Raw genomic sequence first — 22,816 nt, forward strand, 5'->3', positions numbered from 1 at the left:
TCAAAAATTTATCAATAATTGGTTTTGCAAATTAAATAAATATCTATGATGAATAACTGTTTCTCTTAGATCTCGAATTTGAAAAATTAATGTTTGAAATTGAACTGTGTGTGGATGATTTTACCTTTAAAGCAAAAAAAAAAAAAAAAAAAAAAAAAGAAAAAAGTACCAGTGTGTTATGCTGTATTTAATAACCATAAATCATTAAAATGCTAAATATAATATTTTTAACTTATTCCTAAATTAATACAGAATAATGAAAAAAGTATGAAAAATATGTTTAATAAAAATTCTGCTCAAAAGCGTTAAAAGTGAAAAACAGAATGCTTTGAAGCAAATATGAACTAGCTCCTTAATTATTATTTTTTTAGATTTTTTTTCTTCCATTTTCAAGTTTATGAAACATTATACAATATACTCTATATATTGTATATACAATATTCTCTATATATTGTATATACAATATACTCTATATATTGTATATACAATATTCTCTATATATTGTATATACAATATACTCTATATTATGTTGTGCAAACTATCAGAAATAATACACTTAGTTGCGACAAATGCAGAAAGGGAATTAATTTCTCTTAACATAAAAAAAATAGCATATGTAGGATATTTTTAAAGGAGGGGATTAATTTTTTGGATATTGTGTTTTGTTTAGTTAATTTGGTATCATAATTAGAATTATTACACACTAGTTAATATTAATTCCTGTTTTTAAAATCGATCCTTTTTGTTCGCAAATACTAAACAAACATAACTACTCCTAGAGAAAGGGTACTACTTATATTCTTTAAACACATTGCATTCATTTTGTATTCATGCATACCGAAATTCTTAAGGAAAAAGAATATACCTGAAAGGACTGCAGCTGAAACCCATATCATTTCCACCCTTTTTTCTCGTTTAACGTAATTTACTTTTTATCAAAATATATTCCACTTTGAATAGAGGAACAAGATAATCTGCATATAAATTGGAGACGATAGTTTATGCCTTCCCAAAAGCAAGTAACTTCCACCAATGTACCGGACGATGATAATATCAAGACCCGTGAGCCAAAAGTCTTTTTAACTCCAAGGAAAAGAATTCAGAAGGCAGAAGGGAAAAGAAAAAAAATTATAAATATGTAAGATCGCTCGAACTCTAATTACTAGTGTCAAGCTTTAGGGTGGAACCCACTATGCATGTCATTAGTGTCAAAAGTTTGGGAAAGAGGGCGCGATTGTAGTGATGGGGGCTCAGTTAAGAGTCGAGATAGCATATAAATATTTGACTTCATAATTAAATGCTAAATAAAGCTGAATTATCGTAAATGATGTGTTTTAAATAAATTTTGATTTCATTCCTTGATAATTTTTTTTTTCTAAAATAATTTCTCTATTGATTTCTAAGCTGATCCTAATTTATAAATAATTTCCTTTTGTTTTCTTTTTATAGCGGAAATGTAAATCGTGACATTTTGCACAACTTATTACTATTGCTGTAAAATTATTTTCATAAAAATATTCGAATGATTTATGTTTCTATTATCGACAAAGATTTTGATTAATAATCGGAAAGTGATTTAAGAAGAACGAAATTCAAATGTTCTTTTATTACAGCACAACATACGTTTTCAAATTAATCTTATTTCAAATTTTTAAAAAAAATATTTTAAGGACGCTATTTAAATATTATAAACTAAAGATCTAATATAACATATCTTAATATTATAACTTTTTTTTTCATTTTTTTTTAATGAAATATATTATAAGATAAAACTTCTTAAAATTAATTTCGTTTAAATTAATTTACATCTGTTTTCTGAAAAATTTGCTAAGTTTTAATACTAATTAAAGTAGAAAATGTGAATTTAATCTTTATCTGATCTGCATGAGAAATGAGAACTTATTCTCAGTTCAGAAATATATAAGCGTGCCTTTTGGTAATATTTCATTTTATTTCAAAAATGTAAAAAAAAAAAAAAAATATCATGATAATAAGTAGCTGTTTAGCCGTTGACGGTTATTAATTAAAAGTTCAATTGTTGTGGGCTTTGTAAAATATTTTCTGTAAATACATTAAACACTGCTTATGAATCTAATCTGACTTTACAGATACGTTTTTTTTCCCCTTTTTATAATTTGCACAAGAATTTTATGGACTAGTGATTTCAATCTTTGAATACTGAATGCTCTTTCAAAGTCTTACGATATCTTTAATTACTTTTTTCTGCTTCTCTTGAGATTAGAAAAGGGATATTTTTTTCCCCTCATGTTAAAATGGAAGACTTCCAAAATAAAGGGAAAAGAAAAATTTCAAACTAATCGGGCTGTTTTCTCCCATTGCAAATAGAAAAAGAGAGAATTTTTTTTTTTTTTTTTTACGCGGCAGTAAGTAGAAAAAGTTGCAAAAATATCTGAAGTAAAAAGGAACAACAAAATTTTTTTTTTCTTTTACTTTTTTAGCCAATTTCTCGTATTATCGAAAGTGGGCTAGAAACTCCCCATTGGCCCAGTCAACGCAAAGAATACCAAATATTGACGTTAGAAATTTCCTCTTTTTGGTATTGGTTCAGTTTTTTTTATTTCGCCTCGCTTATTCTTTGAAAAAAAAAATAGATATATATTGCCTGTGTGTTGTTTGTATCAAGGTCTTTACGAACCCTAAGAGATTAGAAAATGTTTTCTTTCACTGCATAAAATACACCGCAAAGTAGCCAAGTAATCAGACAAAAAAGTTAACTTCCTTTTTCCGATGTAGTCGATGTAAAAGAAAATTATTATAAGTTTTCTCCAAATTAAGTTTGCAACATGTGTAAAACTTTCTTTTATTTTATGTATTAGTACAAGAAAATGAGCATTGATTTCGATCAGAATTAATTTAATATTATTATTATGTAGAACTTGTATAAATTTTATACATGAATTGATTTGGAGCAGATTTTTAAATCTAATTTTATAATTGATGTAATTATAAATTTCTCGATTACTTTTCATTACAATTTGAATTTCACACTTTTTATAAAGTACGTCATTAGAAAACATTGCATTTTTCATAAACAAAGGTTGCTTTTATAAATATTTGTGTAAAATGTCGGTATATAATTATTAAACACTTAATTTGATGTGTTATTGATATTCGTATCTAATAAAATAAACTGTTTCGAAAAAACGTCTTACGTTTAAAAAAAATTACTTATTATAATTAATTTTCTGTAAATAAATTTGGTAAATGCTTCTTTTTTTAAAAATGCCCGTTTAAGTCGCCAGACTTCAGTCGATATAGGCTTTTTCAATTAGCTTAAAAGCTCCAAGCACATTCACTTTTTCTTTCTTTTCTTTTTTTTTTAAAAAAAAAAACTTTTTTTCTATTAATATTCATGTATTAATCATTTCTTACTGCGCGATCATTTCAGTTTTTGAAAGGAAAAAGCACGAATAGCGATTTTTGAAATGAAAAAATTGAATAGAAAATATGTTTAAAAAAAAAAAGGAAACTTCAAAAATACATAAACGATAAGAAAATAATGCTTTCTTTTTAAGATCTTAGTTTTTTGCTGCCATATTCTCATTACTTTTTTTTATATATAAATTTATAAATCGAAAGAAACAATAAAGGACTTGAAAACATTAAAAAAAAAAGATCTAATGAATTTTGCTTTTTTACTCCGCTGTCAGCAAGTTGAAAGTGAAATTTAATAAACTTTCCAAAACTTGCCAAGTTGAAGGGGGTAGGGATTTTTGTTCAAGGGGAAGTATGAAAATAAAAAAATAAAAAGATATATAGCTGCTGTATATCATCTCCGTTGTCTTTTCAGCACTTGTTTATTGTTTCTTTTTTGTCCCTTCTTTTGTTTTTCGAAGGAAAAAAAATACTTTTTCTTTCTTGTCAGATTGAAGTTTAAGTAGATTATGATAAATTCTTGGACAGCAAAGTGATACTTCATTAAAACATACACTCCCACCCCCTCCCCTTTCTAACATAGGTGATAAGGCGAAAATTTATTCCTGCCATTAAACAAATTTTAAAGTTTTACGGCACACTTAGAACAAAAGAATTTTTTCCCCATTGTTTTAATGATCTTGGTAAAGGTAGTATCCATATTTGAGCTGAAATTCCTTACAGTTTTATTGCAATGCCTTTGTTTTACGTTCAATTCATTTGGACTTTTTTTTTAAAGATAATACAAATTCCTTTCAAAAACTGCGTAATATATTTCAGTAAGCTTATGACTTAGTGGTACGAGACTTAGTGGACGAAATTTTTTTCATCAATATTCACTTTTGTCATCTAGTTTAGATATGTGCCGTGATAGCCTAGTGGTTAGAGAATCAGCTTCTTGTTCGGTGGAGAAAGAGTTCGATCTTCGTCTCCGCAAAGACTCGCGGACTTCGTGTGTTCGTAATATCTGTGAAATCGAAAGTTCTGTAATCTGACGCTGCGTGGTGTCATTTGTACAAGGATTTGGTGGAAATTTCCTTCCCCTCTAAATTTATATGAGGGAGCGGCCTCAGGAAGTTGTGATGCTGTCATCTATCTTGGGTTTCTGAACTAAAACGTACTTTGACTTGCTTTCGCGGTGCTCTCTTGTTAAATGAAAGGCGCACCTTCCTGATTTAATTCGCTAAAGACTAATAGTTGGAGACCTTGACTTTTCCAACTGTCATCAGAAACAGCAAAAAGTTGAGATTGAATTTCCAAGACGTTTTTTTAATTTGCATTTTTTAATTTGCATTTATTTTCATTTTTTTTTAATCTGGTATTTTTTAATTACGTTTTATTCAATGAATATTATGTTTATAAATAAAGGAATAGATTATTACATTTAATTTTTTAGTCAAAAATTTTTTTTTCCCATCAAAAAATTCCTGGTTACTAAATATCAGACGTCTCTGTAACGTAACCTTATTGAATGTAATTTGTAATCCTTTACTTCTCTTCTAACTCTCAATGCGTGCTCTTATTTTGTACACAACATGTTAAATTTTTTTATTCTTTAATTAGGAATATAATTTATTATTAGCTTTCTGTATGATTTTTAGATTGTCTATCATTGCTTTTGTGACATATTGCTTTTCTTTGTTTTTAATTTCTCTTACTTTTTTATTGCAGATGATCATGCATTGGGCTTATAGGATTATTTATATTCTAACGTTGATCCTTTTAGCGAAAGGAAATGGTTCCAGAAGAGGTGGTGGTAAGTGCTCCATATTTTAAAAAAATGCGAATCATGTTAACATTGGAAATATCAGATAACCGAATTCTGTTGCAGCCCTTTTTAACGCCAATAAAAACATCAATAATTTTCATTTTCCTAACCTGTTTAAAAAATACTTTTTTTTTTTTTTTTCACAAAACGTACTACATGAGATTGTCAATAAAAAAATTTGTGTAGAAAAATTTGGAAAACCGTAACATAATTAATATTTTAGATTTGACCTTCATAATAATCTGAAACATAGTATTTAAAAGAACCGCCAAGTGCCAAACATTTGGTTCCTAAAGGACTTTAAAATAAAGTTTATTCAATCACGCTAGATTCAAAAATAAGCAAACAAATAGGTAATGCAAAAGAAAGCGACATAAATTTCTTTAGTCATTCTGAACTATTAACCAAATTTATACATAGATTTCTGTTATTTACCGAATTCTTTTTATTTAAATGACTGATTCCGTGGTTGTTCAGCTCCTAGAAGTACGAAAAAAATACGCTGGTTTGTTTATTTTCGCCAACCCAAAATTGTCTCGGCAAAAAACAACACTTTTGGTTATCTGACGTTTGCGAAATACAAAGATTTTTTATTATTTACAGAATTCTTTTTATTTAAATAACTGATTCCGTGGTTTTTCATCTCCTAGAAGAACGAAAAAAATACCCTGGTTTATTTATTTTCGGCAACCCAAAATTGTCTCGATAAAAAGCAATACATTTGGTTATCTGACGTTTCTGAAATACAAAGATTTTTTATTATTTACAGAATTCTTTTTATTTAAATTACTGATTCCGTGGTTCTTCAGCTCTAAGAGCAGGGACAAAAAGAAAAACACTTTTTTTATATTTTAGGCAATCTTTCTATACCACCAGGCTCAAATATTTTTAATTTCACAAAGATACACTTTGGATAATATATTTACTTCCCCACTTTTAGATTAAAATTTGGGAGATTCTGAGTGCATTTTAATTACTTTCTCATCAGTGCTGGCTACCCACTACAATCAGCTTCTAGTGGCTCATGCGGTTCTTAATCCAGAACAAAGCTTCTCTGTTTCCAAAACTTTCCCTTGTCATGCGATGGCTATTAATCATTGTAGTCGCTTGAAGTCAGTAAAAATTTAGTTGAAGGACTTCAAACACTACAGTGAAACCAACCCTCCTGTCGTATCCCAAATATCTTGCACCCCCCTGATTAATTTCCTATTAATTTAATGGGACCCCACGCAATCCAGTTAGCCAATATCATCAGTATCTCTTAAGCTCAAAACAACGAATCTTCTTTAATACCTTTTAGTCCTCGCGACTGAAATACCCCCGCCCCCTTGAAAATTTCACTTTAATCATCATCAGTCCCTCAGTTGAGATGAACAGAATTTTGAATTGTTCTCTGAGAGGCATCGACTGGCTACTATAATAAATAGAAAATTCATTATTCTTAAATGAAAGATTATTAGGTTATATATAGAGTTTATTAGGTTATTTTTAGAGTTTATTAAAAGTAATTTCTAAAAATAAAATAAGAAAGCCAATGTTTGAATTTCGAATTTCCTCTCAACCTAGTGGTAAATGTATTATGTTTATCATCAACAAATGAGATGTTTTGTTGAATTTCCGCACAATATAACAAAACTGAATTTATATTGAGTATAATTTCAGTTCTTGTAATAAAAATAGATTTTGTTAAGCATATTAAAAATTATCTCGTTAAAATTTTTATTTAGTAATAGGTGTAAGTTTATTTATCATTCTCTCTTTGTTTTAAAGTTTTAGCAGACAAATAATCATATTGTTTAAACCTTTGGTGTGGAATTTTTATTAAACATATTTTTCTTTTTTTTTTAATATATATTAACTTAGGTCAAGATAGGCGAAAAATATTAAATTTAGTATTTTAGTAATTTATGCATGACATTGCAGGAAACACCGGTGTTTTTTTTTTTCTACGTTGAAGCTAAAATCTTTCACATACAACTCACTTCCAAACAATCACTTTTCAAATTTGCGTTAAATTAGATCTAAGATAAACAGTTATTTATCATTGAAATTTCTTTAATTTAAAAAATCAATTACTGATAGATATTTGAATATGAATGAACAATAATTTTTTTTCAAATTACTTTTTTCGGATTTTATGTTTTAGCATAAATATAATTCCAATAATCTAATATATTTTTTAGTAACTATTAGACTGTTTTTTTATTATTAAAAAATACCAAAATATATTTTTGTTTGTAATTAGAGCTTCGGAAAAAAATATATAAAAGAGTCACCGGTGACCCAACTGTGTTAAAAGGTTATGTGCACTTGAATTTTAAGGGGTAGTAAACTGTGATACACTAAATATAATCTGGGAAAAACGTTTTTATTTTATATATAAATTTGTTTCATAATCAATTTTTTTTAAAAATCTTTTTTGATAGGTTTTAAGATTTTTGCATATTTAAATACATAACGTCCCAAGCTTTGAAATACATTGAGGAAGTGTTAGGATTTTTTTTCAAGCTATTTTTTGACTTTTGCTTTAAACATGCACACCTAAAAAAAATTATGACCTTGTCGATGAATGTGTGTGTAAAACTTAAATTAAAAATTCGAAAATTCTTTCGAAAACTTACGAGCCTGATAAAACTTATAAATCTTATTAATTCTTCAACGCTAACATTTATTAAATATAAATTCTACTATTTTCACTGAAATTCCACTAGTACTGATATCTCTTGTAACAAGCGATGCGAGCTCTTCCCGTGAGCTAATGCCAGGCTCTTTCATCGAATTCTTTTCTTCTAAGAGTAAAAGTTAATGCTTAACACGTACTATTCGTATTTGCCCCTCATTTTGCTGAAACCAGGCTTTTAGGGGCTTTTAAAAGAGTTACTTTGGACCCCCTGTTCTTCTCTTAATGAAATTAAAAGACTCGTCCCCTTTGAATTGTTCTAAATGCGTTCCTCAATCTATTACTCCCCTATACAGAAAGCTCCTTCCCCTTTTCTTGAAATGTAATAGATTATAGATACGCGGCTAGAATAATGTAACAAAAAAGAATCTGGATACATTTCGAAGGGTGATGTAATGAATGATTATATCGAACAGGGTGAGGTTCATGTTGGTATGCAAATCAATTCCATGTTTTAGGTTTTTTTTTCGCCTGTCCCCCGTAACAAAGAATTCTTCTTTGTTCTCGAACTTCCCTCATTAATGTCATCTATTGTGCTCTGATTTTTAGAATTAATGCTTTTTCCGTTTTGTGTGTGTATTTTTTTTAATCAGTTCCTCCCCTCCGTGAACAGTTTAATTTGATAAGATTCAGTAGAAAAAAAGTTATGTCACTTTTTGAGTGACGATCTTGAAATATCAGTCGGCACTCTAATGAAATAAATATTTTAATGTTCTGGCTTACAAAATTTTCCACACAAAAAAAAAAAAAAAAATCGTCTTTTTTCCCATTTCATATATTAAATAAGAATTGTAATGTAATGGAGGCTCTGCGACTGCTGAGTTTAAGACTATTCCATAAACTAAAGGTCAAAGTGTGATACAAAAATCCATTTTAGGTAAAATTAAGTAAAAATCCATTTTTAGGTACAAATTTAGGTAAAATTTGTAAAAATTCAAATATGTCCTGAAGTTTCTAAATAAACAACTACAACCTGAAAATATTATAATGAAAAAGTGTTTGAATTAAATATTATGGTCAAAACAAGTTCCTCCGGTAAGCAATTAATAATATTAAATTGTCTCAGAATTTTAAAATTATCAAAAAATCTTCTCTTTATTATTTTTTCACCCCATTTTTAGTCAAAGTTCATTTAGTATTTGTATTCACGTGAAAAAACTAGATGACTAAATTACTGCTTAACTGGTAAAAAGTAGACATATTTTTAGTAAGTAATTTCAAAGAAAAGAAAAAAAGGTTAAAGCAAGTTTTTTTTCTTTCTTTTATCTCCCGGCAAAATGTTCTCACCAAGTTAACACTTGATGAAGAGGACATATTCATCATTACCAGAAAAAAAACTACTCTTCATTAACCGCCAAAGAAACTTTGTCCAGAAATCCAAGTAGATTGCTCTTCAAAGATAGACGGAAGAAAAAAGAAAAGAAAAGAAAAAAAGCCGTGAAATAGTTCCAGCTACCATCTCTGTCTTCTATTACATTTTAGAATCAATATTGTGTTGCCATTCTAGAATGATTTAATATCTTAACGTGCATCGGGGACAGCTATTTTTAAATTCCTTTGATAGCGAACGGAAAATTTAAGAACGCATAACACTTCTTCAGGAAAGGAACGAAGAAAAAAATATATATACCGACGATAACTTAACTGCGAACCGCCTTGTCTTGTCACTTCAATCTGTAAGTTAACTTTTTCGCAACTGGCATAACATCATACAGACTAGTAAGAGTGTCCCAAAAATGACCCTAAAAATAGATCAGAAAACATGAAGTACATTTTGTTTTTAGAGCCAAAAGACATAACGGTATGTGTCCGTCATAAACTTGTCAAAGAGCGGACTTAAGCTTCCGGAACGGATTAGTTACAATGGAAGAACAAAAGGGGATTCGAATTAAATGAACAGAAATAGTGTTCCATTAACACGTTGTCATGTTTTTTCACATATTTTTTCTTTCAGTTTGTCTCTGTAAGTGATAAAGTGATATAGATCCTGATTATATTACGACAAACATAATAAAGAAATATATGGAACCATGACCTACTAGATACATCATAAAGGTCGTAAATTAATTAAGAACACATGTTGAGAAAGATTTCACATGTTGATTCAATTGTTTTAAATTTTCTTGCACTTTCAATGCGGCTATTAATATTTGACATCTTTCTCTGTTTTAAAGCGGTTTCCAAATGGTGTTTCGAGGGTTCCGTGGGAGAGTTAAAACGGTTCTCAGACTATTTTTCAATAGTTTTTGGACCTTTTGGAAATCTGTAATTATATTTAGATCCTACCAATATTCCATCATTTACTTATTATTATTATTTTGATCACCTTTATAAATTATTTATAATAAAATGCCTGTGAGAGAGAAATGGAAATTTAAAAAAAAAATTAATATATAATTATGAAAAGTATATGCATTTATATTTAAAAAAAATGTAATAGTTTTTCGCATTGCGTTTTTGAAATCAAAAAATAAAATAACTAAATTCGTTCACAAAGAAATATATTTCCCTAATAACCATCTTAAACGTTAATGTTGTTAACTTTTTATTTTCCATTTTATAGCAATACGGGAATTTATTTATTATTTTTTTAAAACTAGATTTACCTCTAAGACCTCAAATTTAACTACCGAACATAAAACCGAAATAAAGATTATTAACTATAAAACGATGAAAAAATTTCTGTCCTCTTTCTGTCTAATATAAAAAGTCTACAAGTCAAAATAATGTTTTAATGGTCTATAAATTATAAATTCAGAATTGTTTTCATTTAAGTCCGGTTTCCCCCGGAAAAAGGTTGATTATTTAGGGTTCCGTATCCGGAAAAAATTGGGAACCTATGCTCGATTTAATGTATGATATATGTAGATATTGCCTATTTAATATTTAAAGACCGTGTTAGGATTTGAAAACCTTGTTGCAGAGTTAATTCCCTACATACCTACTGCTATACACTTTATGTTCTTTTCTACTAGACTATTTCAGGAATTAACTTTGACAAATACCAATAGTTATGATAGTGAGCAAATTAACTATTATAAATTACTTTAACTAAAGTTTTGACCATTCGCGGGATGCTTTATCTGAAATTCCATTTGAATTCTCACAATCCGGAAACTGGCAATTATTATGAATAGGCTCCTCCTTTGCAATTTGTATGGATAACAGTGAAGATTAGTTGTTATTATTTCCTTTTTCCTATATTTATTACTTGAGCTTAAAATAATCTCCTCATCATATGCAATTCTTTCTGTTGGAGCATGCGCAACTCAATTCTCGTGAGGCTTGTGCGCGTTCAGACCTGTCCCGATGGTTGGTGGAAACCTAATGAAAGTTGACATTGCACATTAATGCAAGACCGCTGCGGGCAATGAGGCTATTTAATAGAATGGGCAGGGAAAAGACACACGGCAGAAAGGGAACCGATGTGACAGAGAATCCCTAAGGGTTCACTGTGGGATGATGCAGTTTTGCGAAACCGTTGTCTACCTTCCGGCACTGTTGGCTCTTTGACATAATTATGTTGAGTTAAAAGGAATATATTAATATGAACCTTGCCGAGAGGGAAAAAATTTGAATAAATTGTCCCGAAGTTTAAAAAAACGTCTCAAGCTTTTGATGAATTTATTTTATTTTTTGTTCTTAAATCCCCACTCAAAATTTATTGCTATTTGAATTTTTATTATTTTAGATATGAATTTTTAAAGAATTATTTCTGTCTTAAATTTTTTAAACTGCTGTATGAATGGATTAAAAAAAAAATTCAGGGAAAAATCTGTGTTTGGTTTTCACCTTTAATTTTTTAAAATTTTTTTAAAATAACCGAAGCTGAACATCCAACCCAATTTTGGGTTTATTATTACTGATATTCTACTCGGTAGCCTTGTAATTTTGAACCCAATTTAGAAGACAAGAAACCACCTGGATCAAGCATCGGGAGAAATTAGCCTTCGTGGAGGACTTTTTGATGGAAATAACCCACGTTTGCGTTACATGAAGAGGAAGGCCACGTAAACCTGACACGGTTAGCCCTATGACTAAGGGACTCCAACCCTTGATTCGTCTAACACTGAGGATATTTTACTTGAACACTGTGGTCGGTGCGAGCCCGGTTCTCCTCATTGGAAGGCGAACGCTCTATCCCCTGAGCCACCACGACTCTTTTATAATGATGTTTGGTGTCGTTGTAATTAACTTACTATAGTACATGCAGTACATATTTTCTACAATATCTCGCCTAGTTTGTTAATACGTAGTAGACCACTCAGGATTTTTATTCTACCTTTTGGATATTTAAGTTGTTAATTTATTTATGCTCGTTATTTGAAATGTTTTATTGATCATGAATGTGTGTTAAACAGTTTTTTTTCTCGAAAACTAATTTAAGAATATTTCGAAACCTGTTAAGGACAACACTGCAACATAAACCACAGTATTCATTTCCTGGAAGAAGAAAAAATAATTAGAACTGATTATAAATAGACACTGTTTTCTAACGAAATAAACGGACCTTTACAATTTAATAATTCATGATAAAATTATGTATCTATTCTTAATGGTGGACCTGAAACATGACAAACAGCTAGCCACTGTATGATGTAGGAATAAAAAAGTTAAAAAGGTGTAAAATCAAGTATCAAATCTACCAGAAATACGGCAAGAGCGCTGAAACTCACGGTGACAAAAAAAATTAGATTTAATAAATATGTATGACATCTATTCTCTAAGATGATATGAAAAATCAATAGGCATTGTATTTAATCGACATTTTTAGAGATTTATATTCTAATTGATCAAAAAAATCTTTATAATGACTAACAGTGTTCTATTTGAAAGTCCTGTGACAAACGGATAGGACTCTAATAAAATAGGATACATGTCCATTTTCCCCTATGTATTCAGTAATCGATAGCTTCTTCCGTAAATTGTCCACTCATATAAAAATTCATAATATTTTCACTGTCCTTTACCCTATTGCTTTGCTCACTGTAGCAGCTAACCCCTTCCTTTCACTATATCTGTCATTGAATCCAAATTAGGAAAAGGATCTCTATTGATATTGACTATGGGATGATAGATACCCCAGTATCATTTGCCACCGAGGAACAATTCATAAGTTTTTCCACAAAACGCTGAGGGCTATAAGGAGGGGGGAAGTCCAGTAATAATAGGATTGGAATTATGTGACGTCATTTCTGGGAAAAAAGGGGTGCTAATCGAACTGAAAGGGGTGCTCGAACTCCCACCCTATCAATCCATTTCGTCACCTGTGTTTGTATGGAGTACAGATGGTGGGAGGTGGGAGATATTAATTGAAGTGTGAGTAATTTGTGCAAGTTCATTTTTCATGTTGAAGGGGTTTTGATCTTGGCAATTTTTAAATCCTGTTTCTCTTTTCATTTTTGCAGTCTCTTTTTCATTTTAAATCCTTCTCTTATTCTAATTGAAATGAATAGTCTCCTTTTGACACTTCATTTTGTGAACTTAAAAATTCTTGACAACCCAGCTCCATTATTCAAATTGATTGGGCAAGGCTAGGGTTAGAGAGTAAAATGATTCAACCTAATACTCACACTTTTTAAAATATTTTTTCTTTGAAAACGTCACGTAATGAATTATTCATGATGACTGCAAGCTTTTTACTGTAAACAATTTTTTTTCCCCGTCAGATTTCCAACCTTTTTTTAAAAAAAGAAATTATTTTTTAAATTATTTTTGCTTTTTTAATTGTTTATATTTTGTTAATTTTGTCTTTCACTATCATGTTATTAATGCGATAAATATTATTCTGATGAAATAAAAAAAGAACATCAAAAATAATATGCATTATAAATTATAATTGCATTATTTTATCGTATTAATGTTCTCCTGATTTTGAGGGGATTTTTTTCCACTGCTGTCCAGTTATTTAAAAAAATTTCTTACAGTAAATTGTTCCCCTCCCTCTCCACTAAACTGCATATGTGAAGAAACATAGAGCCGTGATGGCTCAGACTATAGAGCGCTCGCCTTAATGAGATGACTCAGTTTCGAATCTCAATGATCTCTGGTTGATACGAATTTTGTAACCGGCTTGCACCGACCACAGTGCTGACGTAAAATATCTTCAGCGGAAGGCGATCAAGGGTTAAGAGTCTCCTTTTCGTCAGGCTATCCATGGGAGATTTTCGTTGTTTTGCTCTCCATATAACTCAAATAGGGGTTAGTTCCACAAAAAATGTCCCCATGAAGTTAAAACTGTGACCAATACGTGATCCAGGAGTTATCTTGTCTGGATTGGGTAAAAATTATCTTGGATTGGGTAAAAATTACAAGTCTACGGAGTTGAACATTAGTAGTCGTGCACTCGAGCTTGGGTCCGCTGCTCAGCGGAGGTTATAAAATAAAATATTCATGTAGCAACAGAGAGATGATTGTCATAGTCATGAATGACAATTTATGAAATATATCGGTTTATATTGAACGTAATAAACAACCCATTGCCATCGGGCTAACTGTGAAAGATTTTCGAAACATTATTTTCTACCGGATTGCGGAAGTGGACTTATTGCATTAAATGCACTATATGTCATGTAACTAGACTGTTCGCCGACTAGGATGAAAAAAAAAAAAACTTAAGTCATTTTTATTTTGAATGGTTTACGTAAGAAATAAAGCAATTCCGCTTTTCGTAATTAATACGGTGCAAATTGTCATCCATGAAATATTTTCTATTCATTATCATAATTTGTTTTCGAATGGAATTTAATTTGTATACAGCCCCTTCTTGTAATTAAAATCTCTAAGGGGGGCGCATTTCTGCAATGAGCAATATTTCAGGCATATCGTTTCCCTCGACTGGGCTGCCACACAAACTAACGCAATCAAAGCCAAAATTCTCGATCGACTACATCTTAATGAGATATTAATAATGCGTGTGGAGAAAGATGCTGAGAAACCGGAGTAGTTTCTCCCAAATACAACCAAAGATCTAGAAGTTTAAATTCTCGGATCACTAGATTTTCCGATTTGACACGTAATTAGTATAGATGCCCACCCTCCCTCCCACCTGAATGGGCGACACATATGAGGTATTGCGGTCTTCAATTGTTGATTAATGAATTTTGTGGCCGATTTTCTTGTTGGGAAAATATTCCGAATTTAACCAGCTTGATTTATATCTTAGGATGTTATACGCTTTGGGATAATATCGCCCGATGATAAATGCTATTTGGAGCATTATTTGAAAGATTAATTTTTGGTCATTAACCAGTCTACGGTGCGTTTTTGGCTGGTACTGGACTTCGTGGTTCATGCTTTTTGGGGTTGCATTTCTAGTCGTAATAATTATGTTGCGGAAATTATTAGTTAATATACCGTGAATAGTTTATTTCAATTCGTAACCTTTCGGAAGTACTTTTAAAAATTATTCCGTAATTGTCTATATGTTGGAAATCATGAATCTGCCTTAAAATTGGTTGGTAATTCAGCTAAATTACTTTTTAAATCAGCTGACCGGAACTCTTATTGGTAAATTCATTTTTAGTCTCTTATTAATTTCAACTAACGCTCTATTTAGAAAATTTATATAAATTATTAAATAGCTTTATTAGATTAGTTCAAATAACTCAGAAGACGGAAGTACTTTGAGTTAGATATCCTGCTAACTATCCTTCTGAGATATTTGTTAACATGGTTTTTTAAAGCTCTTTCGCCAAGGAAAATAAAAAAGACAGTTTAAGTGTCCTTCACTTGAAGCAAAGCTATAATTTTAAACTATATATGACATCTTACTAAAAAATTTCTGTATTATTAGATTTAGAATGTATTAGACTGTAGATCAGACTGTATTATTAGATTTAGAATCTGTATTTTAGAACGAACAAATGACTTAAATATTTTCAAACTTTCTTTAAAAAAAAAATTATGAACGCAGATCTTTGCCGCATTAGAGTCAGTTTTTAACTATTAAAAAATTAGACCACAAACGTTTTTCATTTTCTTAGAACTGTAACTTTCATCCGTATTGACGTTTTGTGCCATTTTCAGAATATGGAAGTCGATGGCTAAAGTAGTTACACAAACTCGCAGCATATTTTTCGGGAGGAAAAAAACATGGTCTTATGCTACAATAGAACCTTCGAATTAACCTATCGCGATAGAGCCTATAATTTTGAAAAAGTGTGAAATTTCAGTTTATAAACATATATAGAGCTTAATTTTTTTTTTCCTTGCTAGATTAGTTCAAATAATCGAAACAGCTACCTGCTGTTGCTATATTTTCTAAAATTTTTGTTTCTAGTTTTACTAAAATGTACTAAATGTTTTTCAACTGAGCTCTTCAGTTGATTTCTGTATCACAAAAAGAGATATTTTCCCGCGTTTAACGGAAGGCCAATGAAACTCTGATCCAAGATTCGTATACCATTGAGAATATTTTAGGTTTTTTATATATACCGCTAGCCTTAGTCAGAATTCGAATTCGCTGGATCGCCTGTGTCAGAGGCAAGGCTATATTAATCATTTTCGAATATTTTATCCAAAACGAACAGGAGCGAGAAAGAGAGGAAGAAGGAAAAAAAAACGGAAATTTTTTTCTCCATACCCTCCTTGTTTTTATTTCTAGAGGCGAGAGAAATTTAACTGTGGGGAAAAGACAGAGAAGAAAAAGAAAAAAAAAAAAAAAGAAATAAAACTTTAGATGCTGGGAGCCGAAAATAAAAAGTGCGGGATGATGCGTCGTCCAGAGCCAAAAGATTGATATCTTACTTGGAAATGCAAATGAAACGAAAGGTAGAAACACGACCACAACTCCCGAGGATTTACTCCAGGAAAAAGAAGGGAAAAAAAGGATAAATAAGCGACGGAGAAGGAGCAAGGGAAGAAAAAAAATCAATCTCTTATCAGGAAAAGGAAAATAGGACGAAGTAAGACGGGAGAAATAAACAAATAAAATAAAACTGTGAATTCAGATTTCAAAGAACGTTTTCCGAAATAAAACCGGATTTCTTGTGACTGCGATAAAAACGTTTTCATGAACTTCTTATAGATTGAGCATTAATCATTATTCAAGTATACTGTATTTAATGAAATTAATGGAGTTTCGCATTTAATTTTGTAATTCTTTTAATCTGACATTGAGCATTTGTTTATGATAAATGTCACAATAAATCCTTGTATTGTTCGATAAATTATTTATTTTTACATGGCTCTGTTAATTGCAGCAATTACTTCATTATAACTATGTATCATTCAAAAATGATTGTATTGTAAATTGTTTAATTAGTAGAATGATTGATAGAAGTGCTGTATTTTCCCATTTAACTTATTCTTGTTAAAAATGGAATATTTTCTATCAGTCTATTAAGAATCTATCTATCAAGATTGTGTCGATCAAGATTATATCGATTAAGAGTTTTTAATCTATCTACCAAGGACCGAATCTAGCCTTAGTCTGACGTTAATTAATTTAATTTTTGTGTAGATTAATTAATTTAACTGCAGGTGACGTCATCGTAGGTAAATCGAGACATTTGTCGATTGAGAAGCCAATCAGATTGGCACACTCGTGTGACGTTTACAGGTATCCAAATAAATCCGAAATCGCATGGTTAGGCATAATCACTTCTCTTTTTTTTTCAGTTACAGGCACCCTATTGTTTTGTTTTTAGAAGTCTAGAGCTTGTATGGCAGTTAAAAAACATTTGTATTTAAAAATCAAAACAATTTATGCGACACAAACTAGGAAAAATATGATTAAAAAAATCAGTAAAGTCAAACTTTTATACAGGTACTGAAGACATTTATATCAGCATTATTATTTACTATGTATTATTATCATTATTATTAGTACATCTGGATAATGGATATTTTTTATTCAAATTTCAGTTTAGTTGTATAAAAAAAAACATTAACTTTTATTTATGTAACTTTAATTTTATTTTTAATTATTATCTTAAGATCTCTGCAATTGTAGCAAATCTAGGAAAAGTTAAACAAAGTATCAATTACCAAAAACAATGTAAAGAAATCGATGTGATAATAACAATAGTTCATTAACAAACTGTTGATGATTAAATTCCCAAAATAATATTTAATAGTTTTTTGTTCATTCGTATATTGTTATTACATGTATTATTCAAAGTAAATCATTTAGGGTATAATTTTTTTTTCGATCACTTATGTTTCCAATGTATATAATCACTTCTGTCTCATATCTTTTTTTTTTGCTTTATTTGAAACTTAACTATTATAAGCCTTTTGCTTAGTTTTTTTATTTCATTAAATAATGTTCCTTTTTGCGATTAAGCGCCAAGATCTCATAAAAACAAATATGAAATAAAAATCTTAAGAATACTTTTTTTTTGTCGCATCAAATCATTCCGGAATGGAATGGGAAGATAATTTATATGCTAATGAGAAAAATGTGAATGCATTCTCATTTACGACAAATCGCTTGCCATATCTCCGTGTAAAACTTTGTTCCCCTCCCTTCTCAGAAATCCAAATATATTCTTATTTTTATTTCCAAGTAATAACTTGCATGTTTCATAAATTCTATTTTTAGTAACGTTTTATCGGATTTAATTTTTTTTAAAGAATGTTTTTTACATTTGTATTTATCTCTTGGAATTTCTTTTAACATAGCTAAGCAATCAAATCAAATGTCTAATGAAACAATGTTTTACCGAATAATTCTAAGAAGCGGAAAGATACGTTTAATAATATATCATACCTGCCAACTCTTCCGGATTTTCCGGAAGATTTTATTTTCATATTTAAAGTGGTAGCAATACTCAGGTTATTCCAATTAACTTTTTGAATTATAATGATAATTATAAATGAGTTTGACCACCACTACATATAAATAATTACAATAAATATATGAAAGCACAATAATCTTTGCTCAAGCGAATTTCAACGGGATCCAAATATAAATATATTTTTGAGTCAGATTGTTTTTCGTTTATTGTTTTACAACCACTCTGAAAATCCATTCTCGGACAGAGTGAAAGTTGGCAGGTATGATATATAAAAACTTCATTTGGTTCAAGAGCTTAAGATGATAAAAGTTCATCAAATTCACAAGTTTTTGAACCGAATGTAGTTTTTATATTATCAAGCAAAACAATGTTTTATTAGACAGTATACTAATAAATCTTTAAACTTATCAAACCTACCAAACTGAATGTCTAATAAAACACTATTTTATGAAGAATTGTTATCAATTTTTTAAAACATCTATGCCCATTGCATGCGAAAATCTTCATTTTCTACACTTCAATGTTAAATAAATTGATGGTTGTAATTATAGCAAAGCATGTGGAATCTATTTCATTTTGATGAGATGCATAGATATACGCCATGGGTAATTCAACGTCGAATTACTTTTTTTTTCCTTCTCCCCTTCCCCCAAGATAGATTAAGCGGTGAGAAGATTTCTCCCTTTATTTTTAATCTATAATGGTTAACCTATTTTTTTTTCTTTCCAAATTGCATCTTCTGTTATCTGCAAAGTAGGATATAAACATGTTTTACCCTTCCCCACTTCAAACCATTATTAGGTTTGTTTTTTACCCCTCTTAAAAAAATCTCTCTTTTTTTTCATTGAAAAAAAGTCTTTTAAATCTGATGGGTGTCGTAAAACAGTCGTATGATAGCGAAGTCATTTTTGGGCGTCGTAAATAGGCTGTCGTATTGATAAGATTTCCTGCTGTACTGTGAAAGTTGGGCAGAAAAAAAATGATAGATTTAAAACTGTCCTTGCACGATTTTTTTTAAACCTTGTCTTATGCAATTTTATAATTCTGATGTAACACAGAACTTGAGATGCGATAAGAAAATTTGACACATTCATAAAAAACGGAGATAACGAATTGAACTGGTTGCGAATAAATGGATTGGAGGAGAAATTATCGAAGAAATTAGTGATACTAGCTGCTGAGTCAAATATCAAAATGCTTCTAATACTATTTGTAAATTAAAACAGCAGCTATTTCAAATATTATTATTTGTTTTAATTCGTTTTTTTTCCCTTAAAAAATAATATTTTCATTTCAATTTTTATTTTTTCTAAAAATTTTTCGTCTTTGCGAATTGGGAGAGTTATTTCTAATTAAAGAAATTCTATGAATGTTTAATTTCATTTATTTTTTTCATTTTAACTAAACATTTAAAATATTGGAATTTTTTTTTTTAAATTCTAATGCATCAGTTTTTTAAAAGAAGAAAAAAAAAATCGAGCAAATTAATCGTGAAAACAAGGGGCAGAGGGAATGAACTACATCAAAACAACGTTTTATTTATCATTATTTTCATTACATCCGAGGTCGGTTCACTGTTTTTTTATTTTAAGAACTCCTCGTGTCTTTAGAAGAGTAGTGGGGAGGTGGGAGGAAGGAAAACTCACAGCAAGAATTAATTCTCTGAAAATAAGAAAACTAAATGAATCGCTCGAAAGGAGGTAGGGGACAGCAGTAAATGATAAAATACAAAAAAAACTTAATAAATGAAAGTTATAAAAAAAAAAAATAGATTGGTTGCTTTTTGCCTCTGCATAAGATCGCTGTTCCGCGAATCAATATAAAACTCATCATTTCTTCTTCTTTTGGAGGTTTTTTTTTAATAAGTCCCGATGGTATTGATAAAGTAATTAGCTTCACCTTTTTATCCAGTTTCTTTTTATTTCTTTTCCCGTTTTCCGAACTATTTCCTCTGATAGCTCAACTTCCTTTTATAAAGTAACTTAGATTATTATTATTTTTTTTTTTGGAAGACCACCAAAATAACTCGAGATTATTAAAATATTACAAAGCAAGTTTTGGGATCGTCTGCGAAAAGAATATTGTTATTTTGTTTATGTGTTATTATTTAATTTCGTTTCATTTTAGGATTATTAGAACTGTATTTGTGTACTGATTTTCATTTTGTAACAATGGTACTGACATTGCCAATAAGGTTTCATTTATCTTTTAGAAATTGCTAAAAGTAGTTGCCAAATCTTTTAGGCAATATTTTTCTGAAAACAAAATCGATTTATCAGAAAATTGTTTAGGACTAATTTGGTAAAAATGTACTGAAATATATAATTTTTAAATACAATTAAGATTTTATTATTTTTTATATTATAACTGCTACATTCCTAACATGTTTGTTTGTATACTTTGACTTTTTTTTAAATCAGGATTTTTCTTGTCTTTTGAGTTGAGTCCAAAATTGCAAGGATGCGCATGTGAAAGTAAACATTTATAACTTCAACTTACGCGTATTGATAAGCTGTCGCTTGACGTTGTTTTTTATTTATTCGCAGCATATTTAAATTTCAAAATATTAGTTTAATAACCTCAGAAATACCCTAGTCATACTTTTAATTAAATGCGTGTTAATACTTGGCGTATGTATTCGAAAATAACACTCATTAAAAATATACCTATGCTTTTCAATTTCGGAATAATTTAATAACTGTAGAAATGTTCGGATTAAGCATTTAGTTAAATGCGTGTTAATACTTGACGTATGCATATTTTATTCCGAAAATAACACATTAAAATATACCTATACTTTTAAATTTCAAAATATTAATTTAATAACCTTAGAAATGTTCAGGTCAAGCATTTAATTAAATGCGTGTTATTACTAGACGTGTGTGTGTTTCATTACGAAAATAACACTCGAAATATATCTCATGCTTTTTAATTTCGTAGAAATATTCCGGTCAAACATTTAATGAAATGCGTGTTAATACTAGACGCATATATATTTCATTCCGAAAATAACACTCATAAGAAGTATATCCTATGCTATTTGATTTCAAAATATTAATTTAATAACCGTAAAAATGCTCAGGTCAAACATTTAATTAAATGCGTGTTAATACTAGATGTATATATATATTCCATTCCGAAAATAACACTCTTAAGAAATAAATCCTATACTATTCAAGGATTGTATTTGAGAAAACTGTTGTTTAATTACACATTACTATTTCTCTACACCATTTTTTCTTTTAATTTTAACAATAACAACTTAACGGTGAAAAAATAAAATATAGGATTATGTCTTAATTCTTACTAGGTAAGTGTTTAGCGAGGCAGAAAACATGGAGAGAAACGAACTTATTCATTTTTTAGCCGCTCGTCACGAAAAATCTTTTCCTACTTCACCCATCCTTCTCCTCGTAATCTTTAATGACGACATGCCGGATAGTCCGGTTGTTTGAGTGAGCGAAACATGCAAAACAGAATAGATTAAGGATGTGGGAGGGAGAAGAAGGGAGGAGGGATGATGATGGACTTTCAAAAAAATGTTAAAAGAAGAAAAGAAAGAAAAAAAAATTCAAACCAACAATGGTAGGAGCGGTGTTCGAGATGCATGGTATGTTCGCTAAGGTCACCTGTTCTGAGAGGTCAGAGGTAGGGAAAAAAAAAATTGAAAATAAATTCTCTTTTTGGGATACCAAATGGGAGTAAATATTTCCCTCTGTATCTTTATAGGTCGTTGTTTTCTTCTAGAACATTTTGTTTATTTGAACAACTGATAAATTGTACATGTTTATTGTTTGTAAGGAAGCTCATTGTCTATGGCGCTGGATAATAATATCATAAATCTTTTTAGGGGTTTTGAATTTATTAATTAGAAGTTAAATTTATTTGTTCTGTTTTCTTTAGTTGAACCCCAAACTTTCAAAGGATTGTTATTGCATGTAAGATTTATTCCGATAAATTAATTTTCATTGAAATATTTCTCTATTGATGTCCATCTTTATATGAATTATTCCGATTAATTAAATATTTTCATTGAAATATTTCTCTATTGATGTCCATCTTTATATGAATTATTCTGATAAATTAAATATTTTCATTGAAATATTTCTCTATTGATGTCCGTCTTTATATGAATTATTCCGATAAATTAAATATTTTCATTGAAATATTTCTCTATTGATGTCCATCTTT

At 29.7% G+C, this 22,816-nt stretch overlaps 1 protein-coding gene and 2 long non-coding RNA genes across 14 annotated transcripts in view; all 3 read left to right on the forward strand.

Annotated features, from left to right (window-relative positions):
- The window catches only part of LOC107437002 (latrophilin Cirl), a 271,860-nt gene that overhangs the window by 208,145 nt on the left and 40,899 nt on the right, over nucleotides 1-22,816 (forward strand). For all 12 annotated transcript variants that reach the window (XM_087157642.1, XM_087157643.1, XM_087157644.1 and 9 more), the window contains one exon: nucleotides 5,107-5,191. In XM_087157642.1, the coding sequence (XP_087013768.1) occupies nucleotides 5,107-5,191 (85 nt within the window). The remainder of the gene's footprint in view (nucleotides 1-5,106; nucleotides 5,192-22,816) is intronic.
- On the forward strand, nucleotides 7,493-9,632 carry LOC147815883 (uncharacterized). The gene is made up of 2 exons (XR_015431429.1): nucleotides 7,493-8,760; nucleotides 8,801-9,632. It is a non-coding gene; the product is annotated as an uncharacterized LOC147815883 (long non-coding RNA).
- Nucleotides 11,769-17,613, forward strand: LOC147815884 (uncharacterized). Its single transcript, XR_015431430.1, has 2 exons — nucleotides 11,769-15,668; nucleotides 15,726-17,613. It is a non-coding gene; the product is annotated as an uncharacterized LOC147815884 (long non-coding RNA).

This window comes from Parasteatoda tepidariorum, chromosome 2, assembly GCF_982258835.1.
Source record: "Parasteatoda tepidariorum strain Cologne lab strain chromosome 2, Ptep-v5.0, whole genome shotgun sequence".
In the NCBI taxonomy this organism is placed as follows: Eukaryota; Metazoa; Arthropoda; class Arachnida; order Araneae; family Theridiidae; genus Parasteatoda; species Parasteatoda tepidariorum.